Source organism: Anomaloglossus baeobatrachus, chromosome 1 (assembly GCF_048569485.1).
Source record: "Anomaloglossus baeobatrachus isolate aAnoBae1 chromosome 1, aAnoBae1.hap1, whole genome shotgun sequence".
NCBI lineage: Eukaryota > Metazoa > Chordata > Amphibia > Anura > Aromobatidae > Anomaloglossus > Anomaloglossus baeobatrachus.
This window is the reverse complement of record NC_134353.1, coordinates 725,946,103-725,973,781: the sequence shown is the minus strand read 5'-3', so window position 1 is coordinate 725,973,781 and position 27,679 is coordinate 725,946,103. Positions and strand designations below refer to the sequence as shown.

Here is a 27,679-nt window from a genome sequence, read left to right as displayed (position 1 = left end):
AAGGGTCAATTTCCCCAGACAACTTAGAAGCGATAATTATCACGCTACCCAAGCCAGGGAAACCTGCAGACACCCCGGGTAATTTTAGGCCCATTTAGCTCCTAAATTGTGATGTTAAAATTTATGCCAAACTAGTGGCAGATAGACTTCATAAAGTGATCCCGACCTTAGTGGCTCCAGACCAAGTTGGGTTTGTGACAGGCAGGCAATCTAAGGATGGCACCAGACGGATGCTTGACTTGATTGGACTGGTGGAGATATCGGGTGAACCCAGTGCATTCCTGTCTCTTGATGCTGAAAAAGCCTTTGACAGGGTGCACTGGGGATACCTGGAGAGAGTTCTAACAAAATTCGGGTTCTTGGGGAAAATCAAGTCATCCATTCTAGCCCTCTACTCTTACCCAAATGCGTCAGTGTTGGCATCGGGGTTTCTGTCATCTAAATTTCAAATAAGTAATGGCACCCGCCAGGGGTGTCCATTGTCTCCCGCTATTTTTGCTTTAGTGGTAGAACCTCTGGCGGAAGCTATACGAAAAAACATAGCCATTTCTGGTATAAGAGTTGGGGAATTTGAACATAAACTTGGTTTATACGCAGACGATGTGATAATTTCCCGTTCTAACCTTGCAGTGTCGATTCCAGCAGTGGTGAACACATTATCAAACTTTTCTAAAGTGTCGTATTATAAGCTTAATGCGGCAAAGTCTTTGATACTGCCGTTTAATGTACCGGTGGAGGCCAGGAGTGCGCTGGAGGGGGCCTTTCAATTCAAATGGTGCGACAGGGGGATACCTTATTTGGGTATTAAGCTGACACCATCGCAGATGTTAATTAAAGAAAATTTGGAACCTCTGATACAAAATTTAGAAAAGGAATTGGGAAGGTATGAAAAAATATCATTATCCTGGATGGCCAGGATACAGTCCTTTTAAAATGGTTTTCTTACCCAAAATATTGTATGTGCTCAGATGCCTTCCCATCAAAATTTCTCACAAAACCCTGATGAAACTTCAATCGTTGACTAACAAATTTGTCTGGGGAAATAAAAGGGCTAGGGTCGCAGGTAAAGTGTTATACCCCCCATATGACTTAGGGGGATTGGGCACCCCAAACATAACGGCATATTATAAAGCCTTACTAATTGAATCACTAAAGGAATGGTGGCGTCCAGGTAATTCACATAGATGGGCTCAGATTGAAAATTTCCTGTCCCGCCAGGGCTCGGTCAGAAGAATGATGGAAGCAGAATATTTGAGCCGTTCACGGTTCTCCCCGTGTGTTCCCACCATGTCAGCCTCCCTGGAGGTCTGGCGAAATGACTTGATTCATAAGATTCAGATTCCTCTTTCAGAGATTTCCCTCAAGTCGTTGGAATCTCAAATCCCCTTTTTGAATCTGGCCAGGTGGGAGGGATCGGGCATTACAGTGCTGGCGGATCTATACTCTGATATGGGTGTTAACCCCTTTAATGAAATAGTACGGGAACACCGCTCTTTAAAGGGCTGTTTCTATCAACACATCCAAATTAGTCATTTTCTGGCCTCTAAATTTCCTCCAAAGTCGAATCCTCTGTTATCTACAACAAAGGCTTTGGTATTTAAAAAGATAATTAAATCCAAAGGTATCTCCTCGACATACAAATGGCTCAATAACCCCCCCGAAGAGCAAAAATCTCCTTATATGAATAAATGGGATGTGGAGTTGAGTGTCTCTACCTCTCCTTCAAACTGGCACTCGGCATCAGCAAATATCCAAAAATATTCCAAGTGTATAAATCATCTGGAGCAACTGAAAAAAGTACACCTGCGATGGTATCGGACTCCAACCAACTTAGCACAGTTCCTCCCAAATTATTCGCCACATTGTTGGAAGGGCTGCCTCCAAAGGTGTACTCTTGGTCACTGCTGGTGGGCTTGTCCCAAGGTTTTCTCGTTCTGGTTGGAGGTGTTTGGCCTGATGGGTGAGCTGACAGGCAATCCTATTAATCCGAATCCAGGTCTGGCAGTGCTAAACGTGGGTATAGAGGAGTTGTCTTGGGAATCCAGGGGTTTATTAGTTCACATTCTAGTAGCTGCCAGATATTGCATAAGTTTGCACTGGAAATCCCCAAAGATGCCTACATTAGTTGAACTATATAACCGAATTAATCTCTAATGCCAATACGAGTTCTGTCTGGCTCACTCCATCCGCGCCAAAAACAAAATACTTCAGATTTGGTACACGTGGCTAAACTCTGTATATGCATCCCCTGTCAGGCATCTGTTTCCAGGGCAAACTGTTGATAATTAAAAATGGGTCAAATAGGGTCAAAGAGAGTGTTAAGTAGGGAGTTCACCCATACCACATGTCAATATTCAAGGTGTTTAAATCTCTGTTGTTGTTACTCGCTCGGACTACCCCGAAACGCCATCCAATTCCCTCCCTCCCCCCTCCCCCTCCCTGGTTGCTTCCTTGCAACCATCCATGGTTCTCCCCCTCTCCCCCACCTCTCTCTCCCCTCCCCTTTCTTATCTTCCTTTCTTACTCTCTGGTTCTGGTTGGTTGTTTGGATCCCTCGTTTTGAGGATTAAAGAGTAAATTGGTAGGTTGACTCTATACGTATTGGGTATTGATTAACCTAAAAAAGTGGCAACTTGCATCAGACATGATTGGTGGTGGTGTGACAGGAAATGTGAATCATAATCAAAGGTGATACTACCACGTGTTACAGCGTTGTCCTCTTTGTGTATTATTGCCAATGATACCTGAATTTCTCCTTTTTGTAATGTAACTTCCTACAATAAAATTGATTGGATTTAAGATTGGAGGGCAGATTTAAGGAGCTAAACACTAATGCTCAGCTTATGAAGGATAAAATAGAAGATCTCAAACAGATCTAGGAGGAATAATTTAAGGCTGGTGGGTCTGCCTGAGACAGTGACAACAAAATATTTGGACTCAATCTGTGAAAAAGAATTACCCCAGGCTTTAGGCTTACCACATAACTGCCGTGTAGAAAGAGCGCACAGAGTGGGACCCATAAGGGAGCAAAGAGATGATCACAGTAACAATGATAATACCTCCAGGCAAGGTGAAATGTCCAGAGCAAGACAGGATATTATAAAATACCTGGAATACAAAGATAAAGAAGAAATTCTACGGGCCTTCAGGAATAGGAAACAGGCACTATGCATTCAGGGACACAAGATTCTATTATTTGGCGACTATTCGGCAGAAGTCACACGTAAAAGAAATGCATTTAGCCAGATCTGCACTGCCCTGTATCACAAAAACATTAAATTTCAGCTTTTATACCCAGCAATACTAAGAGTAAGAAGAGCAGATGGGGTCACAAAGACTTTTCGGGATCCTTCAGAGGTGGAGCGAGAGATACTACAGGACGGGAAAACACAACGACAGGAGAGGAATGGAAAAGAAGGGACATGATCCGAAACATGCAGATCCTGCAATCATAACATCTGCCGTTAGACCCGACAACGAGCCAGAGTGGAGTCAATCGAGATCCAGACCAGCCAGTCCGAAGGAAAAGCGACAGATGGCGACTTCAGCTGGGAAAAGAGGAGGAAGAGGCAGCAGCTCATGAAGAAACAGGCAAGACAAGGACTTAATTTGAGACTGCTGAATGGAGCCGTATGGTGACAAATGTGCCTTAACTCTCTAAAGTCTCGCCTACCACCTCTCTTTCTTCTCCATCTTTTTCTTTCGCTCCCTTTTTCTCTCTCTCTTTTTGTTGGGGATGGGAGGGGTTATATACAGTTGGGGGAGGGGAGGGGAAGAGAGTTGGGGAATCCATGCGACACGGCCTGAAAAAGGAACTGTTGATTTTGGGGATTATTGTTAAGCTCATGACGTGGAATGTTAAGGGACTCAGATCGCCGCACAAACGAAACATGATCTACGTCATCTCAAGAAGCTTAAGGTTCATATTGCTTTATTACAGGAGGCGCACTTGCAAAAGGATGAGTTCTTCCGTATGAACAAGATGTGGGTGGGAAGGGTATATGGGTCGGCCTCAAAAGGTAGGAAAGCAGGGGTTCTTATTTTGATCAATAAAAACTTTGCACACGAGGTGGAAACACAAGATTCAGATGAAGAAGGAAGATACATACATATAAAGATTTAAGGTACTCAAGGCACTTTTAGTATCCATAATATATATGCACCCAATACGGAACAAACGTTTTTTTTTAAAATATAGCTTGTAAGATTTTGCTGGATGGGGATTTATGTAAATTGGTGGGGGGAGACTTCAATACAGTGGTTTCTCAGGAAGAAGACAGGAGGAGTCAGGGGAAGCAGGGGAGGAACACGGAGGGGTCGCTGAGAGCATTGTTAAATACAACTACATTACAGGATTGCTGGAGATTATATCACCCGCAAGAGAGAGAATTTACACACTATTCCCACCCACACGACTCTTGGTCAAGGATTCACCTTTGGCTGACAAGGGAGAATTTATTGCAGAGGGTAGAAGAGATAGTTATAGAAACTATGGTAATATCGGATCATAGCCCAGTGGTAGTCAGTATAGCTGACAAAGTTCAGAGAGGACAGGATTATATATGGCGCTTCCCCTCATTCTTGACTTTGGATGAGAACTTCCATAGAATACTGAGAGAATGGTGGGTGGATTATACATTGACGAATCAGGAGCACAGTGGGGAAACACTATTGTATTGGGAGACGGCTAAGGCAGTTTTGAGAGGAAAAGTGATAGGATATACGACAAAGGCGAAACGACAGGTACAAGTAAAGTTTCAGGAGGCTAGCCGGGCAGTCAGGGAAGCATATACTGACTTCTTAGAAAAACCATCAAGGGTGACAAAAGCAAAGTGGATGGAGGCGAAGGGCAATTTTGAGAACTGGGTAGAAAGGAAAGAAGGTATGTACAGGACACAACAAGAGGCAGAGTTGAATCGTTTCGGGAACAAGGCAGGGAAGTTATTGGCAAATCTGGCAAGGGGACGACGACCGATGACTAGTGATGAGCGAGTACCAAAAAGCTCGGGTGCTCGAGGCTCGGGCCGAGCATCCCAAGATACTCGTGTACTCGGCCCGAGCACCGAGCCCAATGTTATCCTATGGGAGACCCGAGTATTTTTGTGAAATCACTCCCGGCAGCATGTAGAAACCAGAAAACTGTAAATTAAAAAAAAAAACGTGCGTGTGTGTGTAAGCGTGCATATATATATACACGCGGAGTGGAGTGCGGGAGGGGCCGTAGCCGAGCGGGGAAGTGTCGGGCTAAAGGCACGGTCACGCTGTGCGGGCTGGCCAATCACTGCAATTCCACAACAGGGCTGTGGCATTGCAGTGGTCTGCCAGCCAATCCCTGCATAAGGGATGGCTGTAAAAAGAGCGCCAACATGAAGACCACGAGTACAGCACGAGTATCACGAGATTACTCGGTCCCCGCCGAGTAGCCCGAGTACATTGATACTCGTGCGAGTACCGAGTAGTAACAAGCATACTCGCTCATCACTACCGATGACACATATTATGACACTGAGAAACGCTGTGGGGAGTAAAACGACAGATCCCAAAGAGATAAACGACATGCTTGGAGACTTCTATGCAGGTTTATATAAAGAGGATGGGTTAGATGATAGGAGAGAAGGAAATGAGTGGTTAAAAGGAACAAAAATGCCTACCCTCACGGAGGAAAATTTACAGGCTCTGAATAAAGAGGTGACGGAGGAGGAGGTGCTACAGGTTATAGGAGAGTTAAAAACGACAAAGGCCCCGGGACCAGATGGCTTTAGCGGCAGTTTTTTCAAAATTATGAAGGATCAAATCTCACCTATACTGACAGTTATTCAATAAGATAATGGACGGGGAAAGAATATCGGGTACACTTAATACAACCTATATAAAACTCATTCCTAAAGGAGGAAAGAATTTAGAAGACCCATCTAGTTATAGGCCCATCTCGCTGATTAATCATTACCTAAAAATTTTAGCGAAGTTAATGGCAAATAGGTTAGCGGCAGTATTGCCAGAGATTATAGATCTCCCCCAGGCTGGCTTTGTTAAAGGACGTTCAGTGGTGACAAACATTAGAAAAGTAATGCTAGCAATTGATGTAGTAAAGCAGACGAGAGGAGGGGGGGAGGGGAATCCAGTCTTGATCACCTTGGACGCGGAGAAAGCCTTTGACAATGTGAGGTGGTCATGGCTGGAGCAGGTGTTAGATCACCTGGGCTTACACGGAGATTTTAGGAATTTTGTGAGGGTCCTTTATGCAAATCCTCAGGCAAGAGTGAGTACCCCGGGATTTCTGTCAAAAACATTTCCTTTGATGAAGGGAACCAGGCAAGGATGCCCGATGTCACCACTATTGTTTAACTTGGCTATTGAACCACTGGCTAGAAGTTTGAATGAGGGGGGGTGGTTTGAAGGGATCAAGGTAGGGAGGAAGTCATTGCACTCAGCCTTATTTGCTGATGATATAATCCTGTTCATGAGCAAACCTAAAACACAATTGAGTAGAGTCATAGAACAAATTGAGGAGTTTGGGAGGTTAGCAGGGTTTAGACTTAACAAAAACAAATGTGAAATTCTCTTCTTGGATGGAAAGAGAACGGAGGGGGAGAGGGGTGCATTATGTGACATTCCAATAGCTAGAAATACAATTAAATACTTGGGAGTACAGGTTGGGAGGGATACAAAAACCATATATTCATTAAATTATTCCCCTTTGATCGAGAAAATTGAACGTGAACTGCAAGGTTGGGCAAATTTGCCGTTGACTCTTCTGGGAAGAAATCATCTAATAAAAATGATGAGCTTTTCCAAGCTTCTCTATCCAATGCAGACAATCCCATTGCTTCTTAAACACTCGGATGTGAACAGATTGACAAAAGCGTTCTCACGTTTTTGTGGAAGGGATATAGGCCAAGGATTAGTGCCAAAAAGCTAATGTTATCAACAGAAAATGGAGTGATGAGACTACCTAACATCAGGGGATACAATTTGGCCTGTATCTTAAGACATGTAGTCGATTGGATTAGACCATGGGTGGGGAACCTCCGGCCCGCGGGCCGTATACGGCCCGTGACGACTTTTTATGCGGCCCCCGGGCACATTCCCGGGGACCATTGTGCTTTGGTGGCAGCCGCGCTTTTCCCGGCTGCCGGCCCTTTAAATCCCACTGCCTGATGCCCTGTGGGTAGATGCTAGAATGTACGGGCTCTCTCCAGATCCTGACTTCCAGGACCTGACTGCAGCCCATACATTCTAGGCTTATCACCGGCCTGTGTGCTCTGGTGGGCGGGTAAGCAGCACGCTGCGATAAAGTCACACAGAAGAGCTGCAGCAGGTTTACCAGCCTCCCGAAACTGTGCTGTGTGTGTGTGACTCTCCCTCCCCCTCACTGCGAGTACTCAACCCATCGCTGCCCCCCCCGCTCAGTGCTGTGTACCCCCTTGTACTGTGTGTACTCCCCAATGCTGTATGTACCCCCCAATGCTGTGTGTACCCCCACATGCTGTATGTACCCCCTCGTGCTGTATGTACCCCCTCGTGCTGTATGTACCCCTTAGTACAGTGTGTACCCCCTAGTACAGTGTGTACCCCCTAGTACAGTGTGTACCCCTAGTACAGTGAGTACCCCCTAGTACAGTGAGTACCCCCTAATGCTGTGTGTACCCCTTAATGCTGTGTGTACCCCTTAATGCTGTGTGTACCCCCTAATGTGTGTACCCCCTCGTGCTGTGTGTACCCCCCAGTGCTGTGTACCCCCTCGTGCTGTGTGTACCCCCTCATGCTGTGTGTACCCCCTCATGCTGTGTACCTCCTAGTACAGTGTGTACCCCCCAGTGCTCTGTGTACCCCCTAATGCTGTGTGTACCCCCTAATGCTGTGTACACCCCAGTGCTGTGTACCCCCTCAGCTCGGTGTAACCCCTCACTGCTGTCCGTGCCCCCCCTAGTGCTGTCTGTACCCCCTGGGTGATGTCTATGCCCCCTCACCAGTCCTGTCCGCACCACCTAATGCTGTCCATGCTGCCATCAGTGCTGTCCATGCCACGGTGAGTGCTGTCTGTGCCCCCCTTATGCTGTCCATGCTCCCCAGTGCTGTGTGCCACCCCTCAGTGCTCTTAACTCGCTACTGCTGTCTGTACCCTCCCACTGCTTTCTATGCTCCCCAGTCCGTGCCCTCCTGTTGATGTCTATGTTCCCCCAGACCTGTCTGTCTCCCTAGTGCTGCCACCCAGTGCAGTGCGTGCTGCCACTCAGTGCAGTGCGTGCTGCCACTCAGTGCAGTGCGTGCTGCCACCCAGTGCTGTGCGTGCTGCCACCCAGTGCTGTGCGTGTCCCCAGTCATGTCTGTGCCACTGCCAGGGCTGTCCATGCCCCCTACTGATGTATATGCCCCAGCCCCTCCTGTGATGTGTACTCCCAGTGTCTCCTGTAATTTATGCGCCCCAGCCCCTCCTGTGATGTATATGCCCCCAGCATCTCCAGACAGACAAACCTGGAAAAGCAGCTGTGAGAAACAAGATGATCAATATCACCGAACATCACAATCGCACCAACGAGAAGCAGCTCCAGCCTCCACAGTAGGGGTGAGTTAATTAATCGTTTGACCAAATATAGCAGGGTTATTTTTCAGGTTGATAATGTTGTGCGGCCCCCAAAGGTTAGTAGGAAATTCCAAATGGCCCCCGGCAGTAAAAAGGTTCCCCACCCCTGGATTAGACGAACAAGTAGGTATTCTGACTGGGATATAGAGGCTGAATTTTGTATACCTTGGGACCTGAGTTCAATCCTACATCCCTCCATTCCAAATTTGCCGCCCAACATTAAACACTCACCGATTTGTAGAGACACAGTGATGACTTGGAAGGCGGTTAGGAAAAAGTTCGGGTTAGCCTGGAACATCTCCAAATTCCTTAATATATGGGCTTGTCCTGACTTTCCACAGGGAAGGGAAAATTATCTCTTTAAAGAATGGAGGGAAAAAGGGATTGGAACTCTAAAAAACCTGATGCATGATACAGAACAGAGATGGATGACGTGTGAGGAGTTGAGCGCAAAGTATGACTTGCGCCCATTCCAGACTCTCCAGTTTGAACAGGTGAAACAAGGGATAATGAAGAAACTATACAACATAAATAACGAATATGAGGCAAATCAGATGGATGCGATCATATTAAGGGACATCCATGGCACAAATATATCAAGTCTTTATGGAAATATGAGAGAAGTGTTAGTCCCTAACATATCAGGAAGAATGTTGGAAGGGTGGGCAAAGCAATTGGGAGATCAAGAGGTGAAGGACAAGATTTTGAATGGTTGGATGGTGATGAGAAAGAAGATTGTGAATGAGAACTTAAGAGATACCCAATTCAGGATCATACATAGAGCTATCTATGGATTTAATATACTGAATGCAAGACATCCAGATAAGATGATGAGTTGTCCAAATTGTGGTACGGAAAAAACAGATCTATATCATGGGATATGGCAGTGCGAAAGGATTGAAAGATTTTGGAAACAAGTCCAAGGGGTAGTGAGGAAAATCTGGAATGGAAATGTAGAGTTAGATCCAATGGTCTGGTTATTTCACTATCAGCATCGGGAGGAGGGAGAGAAAGGGGGAGACAAGTTACCGAATCGTTTCCATGATATAGTAATGATAAGTAAAAGGGCTATTCTTCAGAAGTGGCTGAAGGAAATACCAACAAAAGAAGAACTTGTTAATCAATTGAAAAAAACACTCATGTTGGAGAAGGTGATGGTGGAGAGGTGTAAAGAAAGGATGACAGCAACATTTTTCAGTAAATGGAGAAAGTTCATAAGCGTTATATGTTCTAGAGAAGAAACAATACAAATAATGTCCACATTTGTGTCTACGGAATGGTACATGAAGGTAGACCTGTCGGGGTCCCTGTACGAGCTGAAAGTATAGTTGGCCAAATTCTGGGTTGTGCCGCATGGAGAGGGGAGGGGGGGGGTGGGAGGGATAGTGTTTATAAGTAATGTTTGTAACAAGTTATCAAGGAATGCTGAAGGGGGGTAGCGGAGACTGAATAATGGAAATATACATTGACGAAGAAGGGGAAGGAGCAAATTTGATGACCGTGACAAATATTTGATCGATAAATTGTAGAGACTATGTTATTTGATATTTTGATTTGTTGACCCTTATTTTCTTCATTCTGTACCCTTTTTTACCATTACAAGAAAAGAAATAAAAATTTGGTTAAAAAAAAAAAACAGTTGCTAGTGTAATGATGTCCAAGTCTCCTACTCAAAAAGTGCAGTGCATGTAGGTTGTGTGTCAAGGGTTTATCATGCAATATGTGTGACAGCAAGAGTATAACTAAAGTGCTATATGTAGATAACAATGTTTACACTTTTGTAAGCATTTAGGGGACTATATGAGAACCATATATCACTGGATGTTAATCATGCAATAAAGATGCTAAAGCATACACAGATATAGTAAGTAATATTGCCTGGACTTAGGGCCAAGACGTGTAATACCCACCGCGACGTGCGTTTTGGCTTCTCCTCCATCAAGGGGTTTTCCAGTGAGTTAACCAGTATGCACCAACATTGGGAATGTGTAGAAGAAAATTTGGGATCGCATTTCCGTTGAGACTTGTTTGATTCTGATCGATAGCATGCCCTGAAGGATTCAGACAGTGTTGAAAAACAAAGGTGGATTTACAAAATAATAAAAATTAATCTTGGAGTTTTAGGAGCAAAAAAAGAGTAACAATCCAATGACAGGACAAGAATCTGCATATCTAATCATATGTTAAATAGTTGCAAGTCAAAATAATGTATGTGATAGCCAAGATGATTGTTTATAAAATTAAGGTAGTCTCGCTCAAAGCTATAGTGGATGATGAGAGATGGAGCCTGAAAGTCAACATTTCAAAACATTGTTACCCTTTTGCTTTTTACTGTATTTGTCTACAGGTGGGGGACAATGAAGCCAATGCAGATTGGGTACAGGGTTCGTGTGATGTTACAACCTCGCAAAGGCCGACACTACTGGGAAGTGAATATAAGATGTTTTATTTTAACAGGCATATGTAGAATGAAAAGAGATTGTCCAAGTAGTGGACATCTCTTTTAACCTCTTATCTACATTGGACGTACTGGGTAAGTCATTACTCATGTCGGTATAACCACTGCCGGTGAGCCAGCAGTGAGTCGCGTACATGTCTGCTGATTTGTACAGCAGACATGTGTGGCTATCAGGCGCAGGTGGATCCGCGATCTACACGGGCCTGTTAACCCCTAAGATCGCGCTGTCAAAATGTGACTGCACAATGTAAATGGCCGCAGAGGGTAACATTCACTTACCCGCCGCCATCGGAAGCCCCGTGACGTGATCACAGGGAGCCGATCGTTGCCATGGTAGCACCAGGTCATGTGATGACTTCTATTGCTATCATGACTCACTTCCTTTTACAGCCGACAGAGCACAAGCTGTAATAGAAGACGAGCATTTTTGCTGATCTGTGCTGTGCAGCTATGATCAACAGGAATGAACAAGTGACTGCTGATCCTTAGACTATATGCACAGGCTGCAGTTTTTCTGCACACAAACTGCAACCAAAACTGCACCTTGTCACAGAGAGAATGGAAGTGTAAGAAAAAAAAAAATGCTTGTAATGAAGGTGCATTTTTTGGTGCGTTTTGTCATTTCTGATTTCATGTGTTTGTCAGTATAGAAAGTGTGACAAAAAACCAAGAAGAATGAGCATGCTGCATTTTTTTTTTGTCAAAAGTTTGTGACAAATATCATATTTTTCGGATTATAATACACACTTTTGCTCCCAAACATTTGGGAGGAAAATGACGGGTGCGTCTTAAAATCCGAATTTTGCTTACCGAGTGGAGAATTGGCGCGGGTGCCTGTTGGTGCGGGCAGGCTGCCTCTCGGTGCAGGCAGGCTGCATTGGCTGTATGGAGGAGGCCGGTGCGGTGGGTATCCCAGATGCTCTTGGTTCAAATGATGGCTTCCGTAGTCAGCGTGTGTGCGGATGGAGCTCTCGGCCGAGAGCTCCATCTGCGCACGTGCCGCTCTGGGCGCCTTTTCTTTGAAACCAGGTCCGCCTACAGAGCATCTGGGATACCTGCCGCATGGGCATGCTCTACACAGACACGGCAGCTTCGGCTGCCAGGACCGACCCCACCAGCACTGCCCCCCATCCGTTGTAATCCCCTGCCTTGAGGAATTACGGTAACCGTTGCAGGAAGCCGTTTATTCCTCATAGGCTTCTATTAAGGGTGGATTGCAACGGATGTTCTTGCGTTGCATCCGCCCCACGGCGCATCAATTGTTTTGTCGGTGACCGTCAGTGCCCGTCGGGTGGAAGGAACGCTGAATGTAGCGTTTTCTGTTGCTTTAAAAAAAACCGCACTCCTCAGAATTCCATCGGAATCCGTTAAGGGGCATAATGAATGTCTATGGTGCTTGATTCCGTCGCCATGCATTTGGCGATGGATTCCAGTGCAGGATTCCGTCACGTTCTACTGAGCATGCTCAGCATGTCCAGCAGAACGTTCTAAATCCTTTAAAATCACTCCTGGTCTCTCGGTCGGTCGGTCGGTCTCTCCCTCTCACTCCCTCTCTCATAATCACCGGCGTGGCGCTACACAGCTGTCAAACTTCTGGTGGCTTCTCCTCTTTTAAAAATGCCGGCCGCTCATTATTCCATCTCGTATTCCCTGCTTCCCCCGCCCACCGGCGCCTATGATTGGTTGCAGTCAGACACGCCCCCACGCTGTGTCAGCTATCTCACTGCAACCAATCACAACCGCCGGTGGGCGGATCTATGTAGTGCAATAAAATAAGTAAATAATTAAAAACAAACGACGTGCGGTCCCCCCAAATTTTGATACCAGCCAAGGTAAAGCCACATGGCTGAAGGCTGGTATTCTCAGGATGAGGAGCCCCATGTTATGGGGAGCCCCCAGCCTAAAAATATCAGACAGCAGCCGCTCGGAATTGCCGCATCCATTAGATGCGACAGTCCCGGGACTCTAGCCGGTTCATCCCGAATTGCCCTGGTGCGGTGACAATCGGGGTAATAAGGAGTTAATGGCAGCCCATAGCTGCCACTAAAGGGGATTTTACACGCTAGGATATCGTTAATGTTTTATCGTCGGGGTCACGTCGTTAGTGACGCACATCCGGCATCATTAACGGTATTGCAGCGTGTAACACTTACCAGCGACCTTAAATGTCCTCCAGAGTGGTGAAAATCGTTCACCATGGAGAGTTCGTCCTAAAACCAAAAATTGTTAATGGTTGTTTATAGATGTTGTTCCTCGTTCCTGCGGCAGCACACATTGCTGTGTGTGACACCGCAAGAGCGAGGAACCTCATCGTACCTGTGTCCCGCCCGCAATGAGGAAGGAAGGAGGTGGGCGGGATGTTCGTCCCGCTCATCTCCGCTCCTCCGCTTTGATTGGTCGGCCGCGTAGTGACGTCGCCGTGACGCCGAACGCACCTCTTCCTTGAGGGAGGGATTGTTCGGCAGTCACAGCGACGACGACGACCAAGTAAGTGCATGTGACGCTGCCGTAGCGATAATGTTCGCTGCGGCAGCGATCACACGATACCGCATGCACGACGGGGGCGGGTGCTTTTGCGTACGATATCGCTAGCAATTGCTAGAAATATCGTAGCGTGTAAAGCCCGCTTAAGTCCTAGGTTAATCATGGCGGGCGTCTATGAGACACCCCCAATGATTGACCTGTAAGTGAAAGTAAATAAACACATACACCCGAAAAAATACTTTATTTGGAATAAAAGACAAAAACACTCTCTTTCACCACTTTATTAATCCCCGAATACCCCTCCAGGTCCGACGTATTCCACAGAGGTCCCACGACGCTTTCAGCTCTGCTACATTAGAAGCTGACAGGAGCGGCAGTAGAACACCGCCGCTCGCTGTGAGCTCCACGCAGCAACTGAAGTGTCACGCTGTCAGCGGGGACGTCACTGAGGTACTGCCTTCGTGTGTATGGTGATGATGGGGGCGTTAGTGCCGGGGTGTGTGCGGTGATGATGGGGGCGGTAGTGTCGGGGTATGTGCAGTAATGATGGGGGCAGTAGTGCCTGGGTGTGCAGTGATGATGGGGGCGGTAGTGCTGGTGTGTGCAGTGATGATGGGGGTGGTTGTGCCAGTGTGTGCAGTGATGATGGGGGCGGTAGTGCCAGTGTGTGCAGTGATGATGGGAGCGGTAGTGCCAGTGTGTGTGGTGATGATGGGGGCGATAGTGCTGGGGTGTGTGCGATGATCATGGGACGGTAGTGCAGGGGTGTGTGCGATGATGATGGGGCGGTAGTGCCGGGATGTGTGCGATGATGATGGGGTGGTATTGCCGGGGTGTGTGCGATTATGATGGGGGCGATAGTGCCGGGGTGTGTGCGATGATGATGGGGGCAGTAGTGCCTGGGTGTGTGCGATGATGATGGGAGCGGTAGTGCCGGGGTGTGTGCGATGATGATGGGGGCGGTAGTGTCGATGTGTGTGCGGTGATGATGGGGCGGTAGTGCCGGGGTGTGTGCGATGATGATGGGGGCGGTAGTGCCGGGATCTGTGCGGTGATGATGGGGGCTGTAGTGCCTGGGTGTGCAGTGATGATGGGGCGGTAGTGACGGTGTGTGCGGTGATGATGGGGGCGGTAGTGACGGTGTGTGGGGTGATGATGGGGGCTGTAGTGCCGGGGTGTGCGGTGATAATGGGGGCGGTAGTGCCGGTGTGTGCGGTGATGATGGGGGCTGTAGTGCCTGGGTCTGCAGTGATGATGGGGGCGGTAGTGCTGATGTGTGCAGTGATGATGGAGGCGGTAGTGTCGATGTGTGTGCGGTGATGATGGGGGCTGTAGTGCCGGTGTGTGCGTTGATGATGGGGGCTGTAGTGCCGGTGTGTGCGGTGATAATGCGGGCTCGCTCTCTCTCTCTCTCTTGGCTAAAGAAAACTAACACAATGCGTTATTTCACAGGAATCCATTGCCTTTATTATCAATATTTACAACGCATCCGTCACATGCATCACACAACACATTGTGACGGATGCCAAACGTCGCAAGTGTGAAAGTACACTAAGACGGACCCCATTTTTTTTTTTTACCTTTTTTTTCTACCTTATTTTTTTCTCTCTAAATTTGGGGTACGGCTAATAAAATGAAAAATACGGTAAACTGCAGACAAAAAATGCAACGTGCGCATAACAAATCTGAATTCTCATAGACTTTGCTGGGAAACTGCACCAAAAAAAGCAACAGAAACTGCAGCGGGCACATATATATATATAGAGAAAGAAACCTAAAAGTTCAAATCACCCCATTGAAAATTATTTCATTGTTGTGAGTGGTAGCACTGTTAGCATGACAGGATATGCCTAGACCTTTTTAGGAGTCTGTGTCAGAATATTTTATATCCATGATTAAGATGTAGCGACTGTTTGTTTGTTAACGCGTTGGATGGAAACATTTTTTCTTGTTCTTTGTGCGAGCCTGTACCGTGAGGATTTTAAATTTTGCTAGATAAAAGGCTCGTTACATATTTCCCTGCCTTTGGTCCGCCGGATTCTATATTTGCTAATTGAAAATGAAAGGGTTACAAAAATAAAAAAATATATACACATATGTAGTATTTCGCGTTCAGAAATGCCCGATCTAGCAAAATACAAAATCAATTAACCGTATCGGTAAACTGTGTAGCCGCAAAAAAATTCCAAATGCCAAAATTACGTTTTTTGGTTATCGCAAAATGCAATAACAGGCGATAAAAATGTAGCATCTGCGCAAAAATGCTACCTTTAAAAAAACGTCAGCTCAAGACCCAAAAAATAAGCCAACACTGAGCTCTATATACCCAAAAAATTAGAACGCTACGGGTTGTGGAAAATGGTTAGATAAAAGTAAACATATACATGTTTGGTGACTTCGAACTTGTAATGAGCTGAGCCATCACAATGACACATCAGTTGTTACCATATAGTGAATATGGTGAATAAAATATCCGAAAAACAATCGTGCAATCACACTTATTTTACAATTTTTCCGCACTTAGGATTTTTTTTTCCATTTTCCAGTACACTATATGGGAAAACTCGTGGCTTAATTTAAAAGTACAACTTGTCCCGCAAAAAACAAGCCCTCATATGACAAGATTGAAAAATAAGATGGAAAAATAAAAAAAGTTACAGCTCTCCAGGGCCCCGGCGTGTGCCGGGTGCTGACGCCGGCCCTGTCCTGCTATATACCCTCATCCTGCTCATATACCCCCATCCTGCAATATACCCCCATCCTGGTATATGGCCTGTATCCTATGGCACAGGAAAAAAAATAACCGTTTATACTCACCCTTCCTCACTCTCTGCAGCATCGATCATCTTCCTCTGTGTGTCAGCAACAGCGCCGCTGACCTGTGTGGAGCACCGCGATGTCCTCCTGTCTGCGGCCGCTGCTGTGTGTGGAGAGCGAGCACAGGAATAACGTCATCCCTGTGCTCACCGTCTCTACACAGATCAGCGGGCCGACAGACAGTATGACATTGCGGTGCTGCAGGGAACGACCGGTGAGTATACCGTACTTATTCACTGCTCCCTGCGCTGATGATGATACGCGGGGGGCAGTGAATACAGCCACACATGATCACTCCAGGCTGTAGTTGCCAGGGGTGATCATGCGGGTCGGCTTTTTACTATGCGCGCACCCCCCGCCCATCATACCGCCCACCTGTCAGCGCCGGCTTCAGCGCTGAGAGAGGATGAGAGGCTGATGCATGCATATGAAAAGAGCGGGCCCACATGGTCATGGTAGGCGCTGCACAGCCTGCTCGTGCCGCCAATGACCCGCTCCACCTCAGCACCCTCATTCCTTGCAGCCCTACTTTCAGACTATAAGACGCACCCCCCACTTACCCCCAACATTTGGGGGGGGGGGAAAGTGCGTCTTATAGTCCGAAAAATACAGTAAGTCTCCTACCCGGGGGGCTCTCAGACACTGAGCAAAAGCTACGCATTTCCTGAACATATTTCTTTCCTCCTTTTTCTTTCACTACTTTATCAGAAGTCATCTTCTGTCTTTTTCAACAGGGACACATAACTAGAGAGATAAAACCAGCGGGGACTCTCTCTTTCACTATGGTCTTTACCTCTTTCTTTCCTTGCCTGACTATATTATCAGAAAAAAATATCTTCGGCCCCTACGTTTTAGGGGTCGGAACCATAAGTACTATTGGCTTCTGCCAGTAATCGTCAACATCAATGCAATCGACTAATGTTACACTCCATCTCCCATCACCAATGACCAGGAAAAATGCTGAATCCACATTTTCCATACAACATACTGTACAACCTCAATACAGGAATTCAACACAATACACAAGGTCTCTTTAGAGTTCTTTGTCTAACAATAATGGACCCACTTGCTGTGTTCAGATCAAGTGATCTGGCACACACTTACACAACACAGACCTAAACCAGGACAAAAGGACAAATTCAGGTAATTGTAAGAATAAAGCTTCTTACCTTTTTCTGCAGCTGTCCTGAGTTGTCTGTCTGTGGGTGACATGGTGGTTGGATCAGCGGTCCTTTGGATTAGCGGGTCCCTGTTCAAAGCACCAGGTTTTGTCTTCGCAACACTGTGTGCGACTGTTTCAGATGTTGTGCTTGCTCCAGGTTAAATCACAGGGTCTAGGTAGTGTACAGTATGTATGTAGAAATCCACGCTGAGACAGTCATGTATCAATACAGGTTCTTTTTTTGTCTCAAAAAAGAGTGCCTTTATTACAGCATAAGTGACTTTTACATCATCATCATCATTGGGAGATTTTAAATTTCCCCTGTGGGGAAGAGTGTTTTCTCCAGTAGTCTCAATTTTTTTTTCAACTTCTCACAAGTAAACCTCGCGTTTTGAGACTTCACTGCTAACCACATCTATGCCTCCTAAATGGATAATAAATGTACCTTATTGATTACTAGATTGTGATGTCTTTTTTTTTTACAGGTTGTTTGCATATTATCTAGTAACAGAAAGGATCGATATGATGCAATCAAGAAATATCTATGTGCTGAGTGCCCTGTTCCAAGTCAGTGTGTCCTTGCAAAAACCCTGAGCAAACCGCAAACTATTTTTTCAGTTGCTTTAAAAATTGCTTTACAAATGAATTGTAAAATGGGTGGAGAACTCTGGACTTTAGAAATCCCAGTAAGTATAACCATTAAATATACATCATCTAATTCAAAGCTTGCATTTGGATACTGAAAGGCAATGTCACAATTTTATTTTTTTTTATACTTATTATTATTTTTTTTTTTTTTAAATCATTTTTTTCAGCTATTGGGGCGTCTCAAATTTTAATTGCTAGCGTGTAAGGGTCTGTTCGCACGTGTGCTTATTTCTTGATTTTAGGTTGCATTTTAAACTGCACTGTGTCAATGACAAAATGCATGTGTTTTGCTTCCCCAGCAAAGTCTATGAGAAGTCAGAATTTCCAGCCACACGTTGCTTTGTTTAGGCAGCACTATGTTTGCCAAATACAGTCATATGAAAAAGTTTGGGCACCCCTATTAATGTTAACCTTTTTTCTTTATAACAATTTGGGTTTTTGCAACAGCTATTTTAGTTTCATATATCTAATAACTGATGGACTGAGTAATATTTCTGGATTGAAATGAGGTTTATTGTACTAACAGAAAATGTGCAATCCGCATTTAAACAAAATTTGCAAAAGTATGGCCACCTCAACATAAAAGTGACATTAATATTTTGTAGATCCTCCTTTTATAAAAATAACAGCCTCTAGTCGCTTCCTGTAGTTTTAATTGAGTTCCTGGATCCTGGATGAAGATATATTTGACCATTCCTGCTTACAAAACAATTCCAGTTCAGTTAAGTTTGATGGTCGCAGAGCATGGACAGCACGCTTCAAATCATCCCACAGATTTTCAATGATATTCAGGTCTGGGAACTGGGATGGCCATTCCAGAACAATGCAATTGTTCCTCTGCATGAATGCCTGAGTAGATTTGGAGCGGTGTTTTGGATTATTGTCTTGCTGAAATATCCATCCCCTGTGTAACTTCAACTTCATCACTGATTCTTGCACATTATTGTCAAGAATCTGCTGATACTGAGTTGAATCCATGCGACCCTCAACTTTAACAAGATTCCCGGTGCTGGCATTGGCCACACAGCCCCAAAGCATGATGGAACCTCCACCAAATTTTACTGTGGGTAGCAAGTGCTTTTCTTGGAATGCCATGTTTTTTTTGCCTCCATGCATAACGCCTTTTTGTATGACCAAACAGCTCAATCTTTGTTTCATCGGTCCACAGAACCTTCTTCCAAAATGTAACTGGCTTGTCCAAATGTGCTTTTGCATACCTCAGGTGACTCTGTTTGTGGCGTGCTTGCAGAAACGGCTTCTTTCGCATCACTCTCCCATACAGCTTCTCCTTTTGCAACGTGCACTGTATTGTTGACCGATGCACATTGACACCATCTGCAGCAAGATGATGCTGCAGGTCTTTGGAGGTGGTCTGTGGATTGTCCTTGACTGTTCTCACCATTCTTCTTCTCTGCCCTTCTGATATTTTTCTTGGCCTGCCACTTCTGGGCTTAACAAGAATTGTACCTGTGTTCTTCCATTTCCTTACTATGTTCCTCACAGTGGAAACTGACAGTTTAAATCTCTGAGACAATTTTTTGTATCCTTCCCCTGAACAACTATGTTGAATAATCTTTCTTTTCAGATCATTTGAGAGTTGTTTTGAGGAGCCCATGTTGCCACTCTTCACAGGAGATACCAATAGTAGAACAACTTGCAAGTGGCCACCTTAAATACCTTTTCTCATGATTGGATACACCTGCCTATGAAGTTCAAAGCTCAATGAGGTTATAAAACCAATTTAGTGCTTTAGTAAGTCAGTAGAAAGTAGTTAGGAGTGTTCAAATCAAGAAATTGATAAGGGTGCCCATACTTTTGCACCGGTCAAATTTTGTTTAAATGCGGATTGCACATTTCTTCGGCGCTCTATTGGGAGACCCAGACGATTGGGTGTATAGCACTGCCTCCGGAGGCCACACAAAGCAATTACACTAAAAAGTGTAAGGCCCCTCCCCTTCTGGCTATACACCCCCAGTGGGATCACTGGCTCACCAGTTTTCTGCTTTGTGCGAAGGAGGTCAGACATCCACGCATAGCTCCACTGTTTGTAGTCAGCAGTAGCTGCTGGCTATATCGGATGGAAGAAAAGAGGGCCCATATGGGGCCCCCAGCATGCTCCCTTCTCACCCGCGGTGGTGCTTGTAAGGTTGAGGTACCTATTGCTGGTACAGAGGCTGGAGCCCACATGCTGTTTTCCTTCCACATTCCCTGGAGGGCTCTGTGGAAGTGGGATCCTGCCGGCCCCCAAGCCCTGGGGCCGGGCTCCATCCACAGACCCATAGAACCTGCTGGATTTGGAGCGGGAGTGCCGTTCAGGGACAAGGCCCTGCAACTTTCAGGTACTCTGTGTCCCCGGCAGGCACGGACACTCTCAGGCTTGCTGAGCGTTATAGTGCGCCGGGGACAGTAGCGCTGTGCGCCGGGGTTAGGTCACTGCAGCTTTGCTGAGTGACGTTTCATGTTGGGAACTACTGCGCCGACCGCTCCTGGAGCGGCGGCGCAGCTGCGACTTGTAGTGCGCCGGGGACTTTGCGCCGACCGCGCTTTTACGGCGGCGGCGCTTCTAACTTTAGCCCCCGGCTTCTGCGGCCTAGCGCCGCTTCGTTCCCGCCCCCACCCTGTCAATCAGGGTAGGGGAGAGACGCTGCTCAATTAACAGCGCCGAGGGCTGGAGCTTTATTTACATGCTCCAGCCCTCTCACTAGGCACAGGGGGAAGCAGACTTCCCGCTCTTCGTCGGTGTACGCCCAGGGCCCGCCCCCCCTCTCCACAAGGACGCCGGCAGCCATTACACATGCGGTCTGGCTGGGGAAAGGCAGCAGGCTCTGGGAGACCCAGACTAGAGGGATTTCTGGCGTCCACACACCGCTCCTAAGCGGGCGGTAAGCAGCACAGTAGTGCTGGCCCCTCTAGTGCCTCAGTGTTATATTAGTGTACTTTTTTCTTGGTACCATATATATATATATATTTATATAGTGCACTGTAAGGTCGCTTCTTGGCTGGACACCCTGTACTGCTCTGAGGAGGCAGCAACATGTCATCCGCAAAACGCAAGGCTGCCAAGGCACGGGCTGTGTACACTGTTTGTACTGCATGTGGGGCTGATCTACCGGCAGGCTCCAATGACTCACATTGTGTGCAATGTTCAGTCCCAGTGGCACTTCGTCAGCCAGAGCCTATTGTGGTGGTAGCCCAGGCAGAGACGCCTGTGAACCCTGCCCCGGTGACGGGGACAGACTTTGCAGTGTTTGCTGATAAAATGTCTGTGACTATGACAAAAATCCTGGAGACCTTGCAGGCCAGGCCAGCTCCTCAGACCATGGACACTGCTGTGTCTATGCTCTCCGGTCCCCCTCAGTTGGAACTAATCCGTACTTCAAGGGGGTCTCAAGCATCACAAGCTGAAGTCTCTGACTCAGATGACAGTCCCAGGCAGCCTAAGCGAGCTCGCTGGGAAAGGCCCTCGACGTCATCACACTGCTCAGGGTCTCAGCGAGAAGAGTCTCTCTGTGATGAGACTGAGGACGGTGATCAGGATTCTAATCCTGAGGCCCCTCTCAATCTGGATGCCCCTGATGGTGACGCCATGGTTAATGACCTTATATCGGCGATTAATAGACTGTTGGATATTTCTCCACCAGCTCCTTCAGCAGAGGAGGCAGCTGCACAGCAGGAGAAGTTCCATTTCCTGTATCCCAAGCGTAAATTAAGTGCTTTTTTGGACCACTCTGACTTCAGAGAATCAATCCAGAAGCACGACGCTCATCCAGACAAGCGTTTCTCTAAACGTTCTAAGGATACCCGTTATCCTTTTCCCTCTGAAGTGGCCAAACGCTGGACCCAGTGTCCAAAGGTGGATCCCCCAATTTCCAAGCTTGCGGCTAGATCTATAGTCGCAGTAGAGGATGGCGCTTCACTTAAAGATGCCAACGACAGACAGATGGACCTTTGGTTGAAATCTGTCTATGAATCTATCGGCGCGTCGTTTGCTCCAGCATTCGCGGCCGTGTGGGCACTCCAAGCTATTTCAGCTGGTCTGGCACAGGTGGATGCTATCATGCATCCAGCAGTACCGCAGGTGGCGTCCCTAACTTCGCAAATGTCTGCGTTTGCGACCTATGCTATCAATGCTGTCCTAGAATCTACGAGCCGTACCTCTATGGCGGCCGCCAATTCTGTGGTTTTGCGCAGAGCCTTATGGTTAAAGGACTGGAAAGCAGATGCTGGTTCCAAAAAATGCTTAACCAGCTTGCCATTATCTAGAGACAGACTGTTTGGTGAGCCATTGGCTGAAATCATAAAACAGTCCAAGGGTAAGGACTCTTCCTTGCCACAGCCCAGAGCAAGTAAACCTCAACAGAAAAAGTGGCAGTCGAGGTTTCGGTCCTTTCGAGGCTCGGGCAAGGCCCAATTCTCCTCGTCCAAAACGACCCAGAAAGGACAAGGGAGCTCAGATTCCTGGCGGGCTCACTCACGCCCCAGGAAAGCAAATGGAGGAACCGCTTCCAAGGCGGCTACCTCATGACTTTCGGCCTCCTCCCTCCGCATCCTCGGTCGGTGGCAGGCTCTCCCGCTTTTGCGACATTTGGCTGTCACAGGTCAAAGACCGGTGGGTAACAGACATTTTGTCTCGCGGGTACAGAATCGAGTTCAGTTCTCGGCCTCCACTTCGGTTCTTCAGAACCTCCCCACACCCCAACCGAGCAGATGCCCTGCTGCAGGCGGTGGACTCTCTAAGAGCAGAAGGAGTCGTGATCCCTGTCCCCCCTCAGGAACGGGGAAGAGGATTTTACTCCAATCTCTTTGTGGTTCCAAAAAAGGACGGCTCCTTCCGTCCTGTTCTGGACCTAAAACTGCTCAACAAGCATGTGAACGCCAGGCGGTTCCGGATGGAATCCCTCCGCTCAGTCATTGCCTCAATGTCCCAAGGAGATTTCCTAGCATCAATAGACATCAAAGATGCTTATCTCCACGTGCCGATTGCTACGGAGCACCAACGCTTTCTACGCTTCGTGATAGGAGACGACCATCTTCAGTTCGTGGCTCTGCCATTTGGTCTGGCGACAGCCCCTCGGGTGTTCACCAAGATCATGGCAGCAGTGGTAGCAGTCTTGCACTCTCACGGACACTCTGTGATCCCTTACTTGGACGATCTACTGGTCAAGGCACCCTCTCAGGAGGCATGCCAACTCAGCCTGAATTTTGCACTGGAGACTCTCCAGGCGTTCGGGTGGATCATCAACTTCCCAAAGTCAAATCTGTCACCGACCCAATCACTAACGTATCTTGGCATGGAGTTTCATACTCTCTCAGCGATAGTGAAGCTTCCGCTGGACAAGCAGCGGTCTCTACAGACTGGGGTGCAGGCTCTCCTTCAAAGTCAGTCGCACTCCTTAAGACGCCTCATGCACTTCCTCGGGAAGATGGTGGCGGCAATAGAGGCGGTTCCGTTTGCGCAGTTTCATCTGCGTCCACTTCAATGGGACATTCTCCGCCAATGGGACGGGAAGTCAACATCCCTGGACAGGAAAGTCTCCCTTTCCCAGACGGCCAAGGACTCTCTGCAGTGGTGGCTCCTTTCCACCTCATTATCACAGGGAAGATCCTTCCTACCACCGTCCTGGGCGGTGGTCACGACAGACGCGAGTCTGTCAGGGTGGGGAGCAGTGTTTCTCCACCACAGGGCTCAGGGTACGTGGACTCAGCAGGAGTCCATCCTTCAGATCAATGTTCTGGAAATCAGAGCAGTGTTTCTTGCCCTACTAGCCTTCCAGCAGTGGCTGGAAGGGAAGCAGATCCGAATTCAATCGGACAACTCCACAGCGGTGGCATACATCAATCACCAAGGGGGGACACGCAGTCGGCAAGCCTTCCAGGAAGTCCGGCGCATTATGATGTGGGTGGAAGCCACGGCCTCCACCATATCCGCAGTTCACATCCCCGGCGTAGAAAACTGGGAAGCAGACTTCCTCAGTCGCCAGGGCATGGACGCAGGGGAATGGTCCCTTCACCCGGACGTGTTTCAGGAAATCTGTCGCCGATGGGGAAGGCCGGACGTCGACCTAATGGCGTCCCGGCACAACAACAAGGTCCCAACCTTCATGGCACGGTCTCGCGATCAAAGAGCTCTAGCAGCAGACGCCCTAGTGCAAGATTGGTCGCAGTTCCGGCTCCCTTATGTGTTTCCACCTCTGGCACTCTTGCCCAGAGTGCTACGCAAGATCAGATCTGACTGCAGCCGCGTCATACTCGTCGCTCCAGACTGGCCGAGGAGGGCGTGGTATCCGGATCTGTGGCATCTCACGGTCGGCCAACCGTGGGCACTACCAGACCGACCAGACTTACTGTCCCAAGGGCCGTTTTTCCATCGGAATTCTGCGGCCCTGAACCTGACTGTGTGGCCATTGAGTCCTGGATCCTAGCGTCTTCAGGCTTATCCCAAGGGGTCGTTGCCACCATGAGACAGGCTAGGAAGCCCACGTCTGCTAAGATCTACCACAGAACGGGGAGGATATTCTTATCCTGGTGCTCTGCTCAGGGAGTGTCTCCCTGGCCATTTGCATTACCTACCCTTCTTTCTTTCCTGCAATCTGGGTTAGAAAAAGGTTTGTCGCTCGGCTCCCTTAAAGGACAAGTCTCGGCGCTATCCGTCTTTTTTCAGAGGCGTTTGGCACGCCTTCCTAAGGTGCGCACGTTCCTGCAGGGGGTTTGCCATATTGTACCCCCGTACAAGCGGCCGTTGGATCCATGGGATCTGAACAGGGTACTAGTTGCCCTCCAGAAGCCGCCCTTCGAGCCTCTGAGGGAGGTTTCACTCTCTAGACTATCACAGAAAGTGACTTTTCTAGTAGCGATCACATCTCTTCGGAGAGTGTCTGAGCTAGCAGCGCTGTCTTCCAAGGCTCCCTTCCTGGTCTTCCACCAGGACAAGGTAGTGCTGCGCCCCATTCAGGAGTTTCTCCCGAAGGTGGTATCCTCTTTTCATCTTAATCAGGATATCTCTTTGCCTTCGTTTTGTCCTCATGCAGTTCATCGGTATGAGAAGGATTTACATTTGTTAGATCTGGTGAGAGCACTCAGAATCTACATTTCCCGCACGGCGCCCCTGCGCCGTTCGGATGCACTCTTTGTCCTTGTCGCTGGTAAGCGCAAAGGGTCGCAGGCTTCTAAGGCCACCCTGGCTCGATGGATCAAAGAACCAATTCTTGAAGCCTACCGTTCTGCTGGGCTTCCGGTTCCATCAGGGCTGAAGGCCCATTCTACCAGAGCCGTGGGTGCGTCCTGGGCATTGCGACACCAGGCTACGGCTCAACAGGTGTGCCAGGCAGCTACCTGGTCGAGTCTGCACACTTTCACCAAACATTATCAGGTGCATACCTATGCTTCGACGGACGCCAGCCTAGGTAGAAGAGTCCTGCAGGCGGCAGTTGCCTCCCCGTAGGGGAGGACTGTCTTGCAGCTCTAACATGAGGTATTTCTTTACCCACCCAGGGACAGCTTTTGGACGTCCCAATCGTCTGGGTCTCCCAATAGAGCGCCGAAGAAGAAGGGAATTTTGTTACTTACCGTAAATTCCTTTTCTTCTAGCTCTTATTGGGAGACCCAGCACCCGCCCTGTTGTCCTTCGGGATTTTTGGTTTGTTTGCGGGTACACATGTTGTTCATGTTGAACGGTTTTCAGTTCTCCGATGTTACTCGGAGTGAATTTGTTTAAACCAGTTATTGGCTTTCCTCCTTCTTGCTTTTGCACTAAAACTGGTGAGCCAGTGATCCCACTGGGGGTGTATAGCCAGAAGGGGAGGGGCCTTACACTTTTTAGTGTAATTGCTTTGTGTGGCCTCCGGAGGCAGTGCTATACACCCAATCGTCTGGGTCTCCCAATAAGAGCTAGAAGAAAAGGAATTTACGGTAAGTAACAAAATTCCCTTCTTTCTGTTAGTACAATAAACCTCATTTCAATCCAGAAATATTACTCAGTCCATCAGTTATTAGATATATGAAACTGAAATAGCTGTTGCAAAAACCCAAATTGTTATAAAGAAAAAAGGTTAACATTAATAGGGGTTCCCAAACTTTTTCATATGACTGTATGTGTCAAAATCGTTGCTTAAAAAAAAGCAGCATGCCACTTCTTCATTGTGTTTTGGTTGCTTTTTCCACTTATTGACTTATCAATCTCAAAACGGACTGTTTAAAACGCGGCAAAAACGCATGCGTTTTTACAGCTTTTTTTTGTCAAACGCAGTGTTTACATTTGTCAAAACACTGCAGTTTAGTTGTCAAGCCAGAGCGCAGATGTGCGGACATAGCCTAAAGGGTACTTACACGCTGCGATCTCGCTAGCGAGCGTACCCGCCCCCGTCGGTTGTGCATCACGGGCAAATCGCTGCCCGTGGCGCACAACATCGCTAGGAACAGTCACACATACTTACCTGCCTAGCGACGTCGCTGTGACCGGCGAACCGCCTCCTTTCTAAGGGGGCGGTTCGTTCGGCCGAACATCCCACCCACCTCCTTCCTTCCTCATTGCCGGCGGTCGCAGGCAAGGAGATGTTCCTCGTTCCTGTGGTGTCACACATAGTGATGTGTGCTGCCACGGGAACGACGACCAACCTCACTACTGACCAGACAACGATTTTTGATATATGAACGACGTCTCATAGACGAACAATTTTTAACTCTTTTGCGATCGTTTAAGATCGCTCCTAGGTGTCACACGCTGCGATGTCGCTAACGATGCCAGATGTGCGTCACAAACACCGTGACCCCGACGACATATCGTTAGTGATGTCGCAGCGTGTAAATGGCCCTCTAGTGTCCTAGCACAGCTAGGCTCCTGGGCTCGAACACCAAACATATCTCCTATGTTGGTTGCTGCCTCAGCTGGGAACTGTGAATGCCACCAGGTCTGGCCAACTCACAGCTATGATGAATTTCAGCCAAGTGTCATCTTTTTGCAGCGCAGTGCTATGTGCTGAGTTACAGTTTCCCAGTCTGGTATTATACTATAACTGCCAGGCTATTGACGTGTTCTCATGGCTGGAAGAGTCATGGCGGCATCAGACTTTGTTCACACGATAGACTGTAAGGCTATGTGCACACACAGTGTTTTTTTGACGCTGCGTTTTTGGCTCAAAAAGACGCACCCGCGGCAAAAACACATGCGTTTTGGTGCGTTTTTGATCACTGTGTGTTGCTGCGTTTTTCCAATTCATTGCATGGGTGTAAAACGCAGGAAAGAATTGACTTGTCCATATTTTCTTTAATTTTTTTAGCTCAAAAACGCAGCTAAAAAAAAAATTGCGTGCGGACAGCAAAAATGAAAAGTCATAGACTTTGCTGGGGAAGCAAAGTCATGCAGTTTTGAGCCGAAAAACACTCAGTGCCCTCATAGCCTAACATTCCACACTGTAGTTTCTCTGGTGCTTCTGAGTTAGGCTGGTTTCAGACTTCCGTGTTTAATCAGGTACCAGTCACACGCATGGTTATGGTCACACATGTGACATCCGTGTTTGCAAACATGTGA

At 47.4% G+C, this 27,679-nt stretch overlaps 1 protein-coding gene across 1 annotated transcript in view; it reads left to right on the top strand.

The window, feature by feature from the left end:
* The window catches only part of PIWIL1 (piwi like RNA-mediated gene silencing 1), a 231,895-nt gene that overhangs the window by 124,351 nt on the left and 79,865 nt on the right, over positions 1 to 27,679 (top strand). The window contains exon 8 of the mRNA XM_075323064.1: positions 17,991 to 18,191. Coding sequence (XP_075179179.1) covers positions 17,991 to 18,191 — 201 coding nt within the window. The remainder of the gene's footprint in view (positions 1 to 17,990; positions 18,192 to 27,679) is intronic.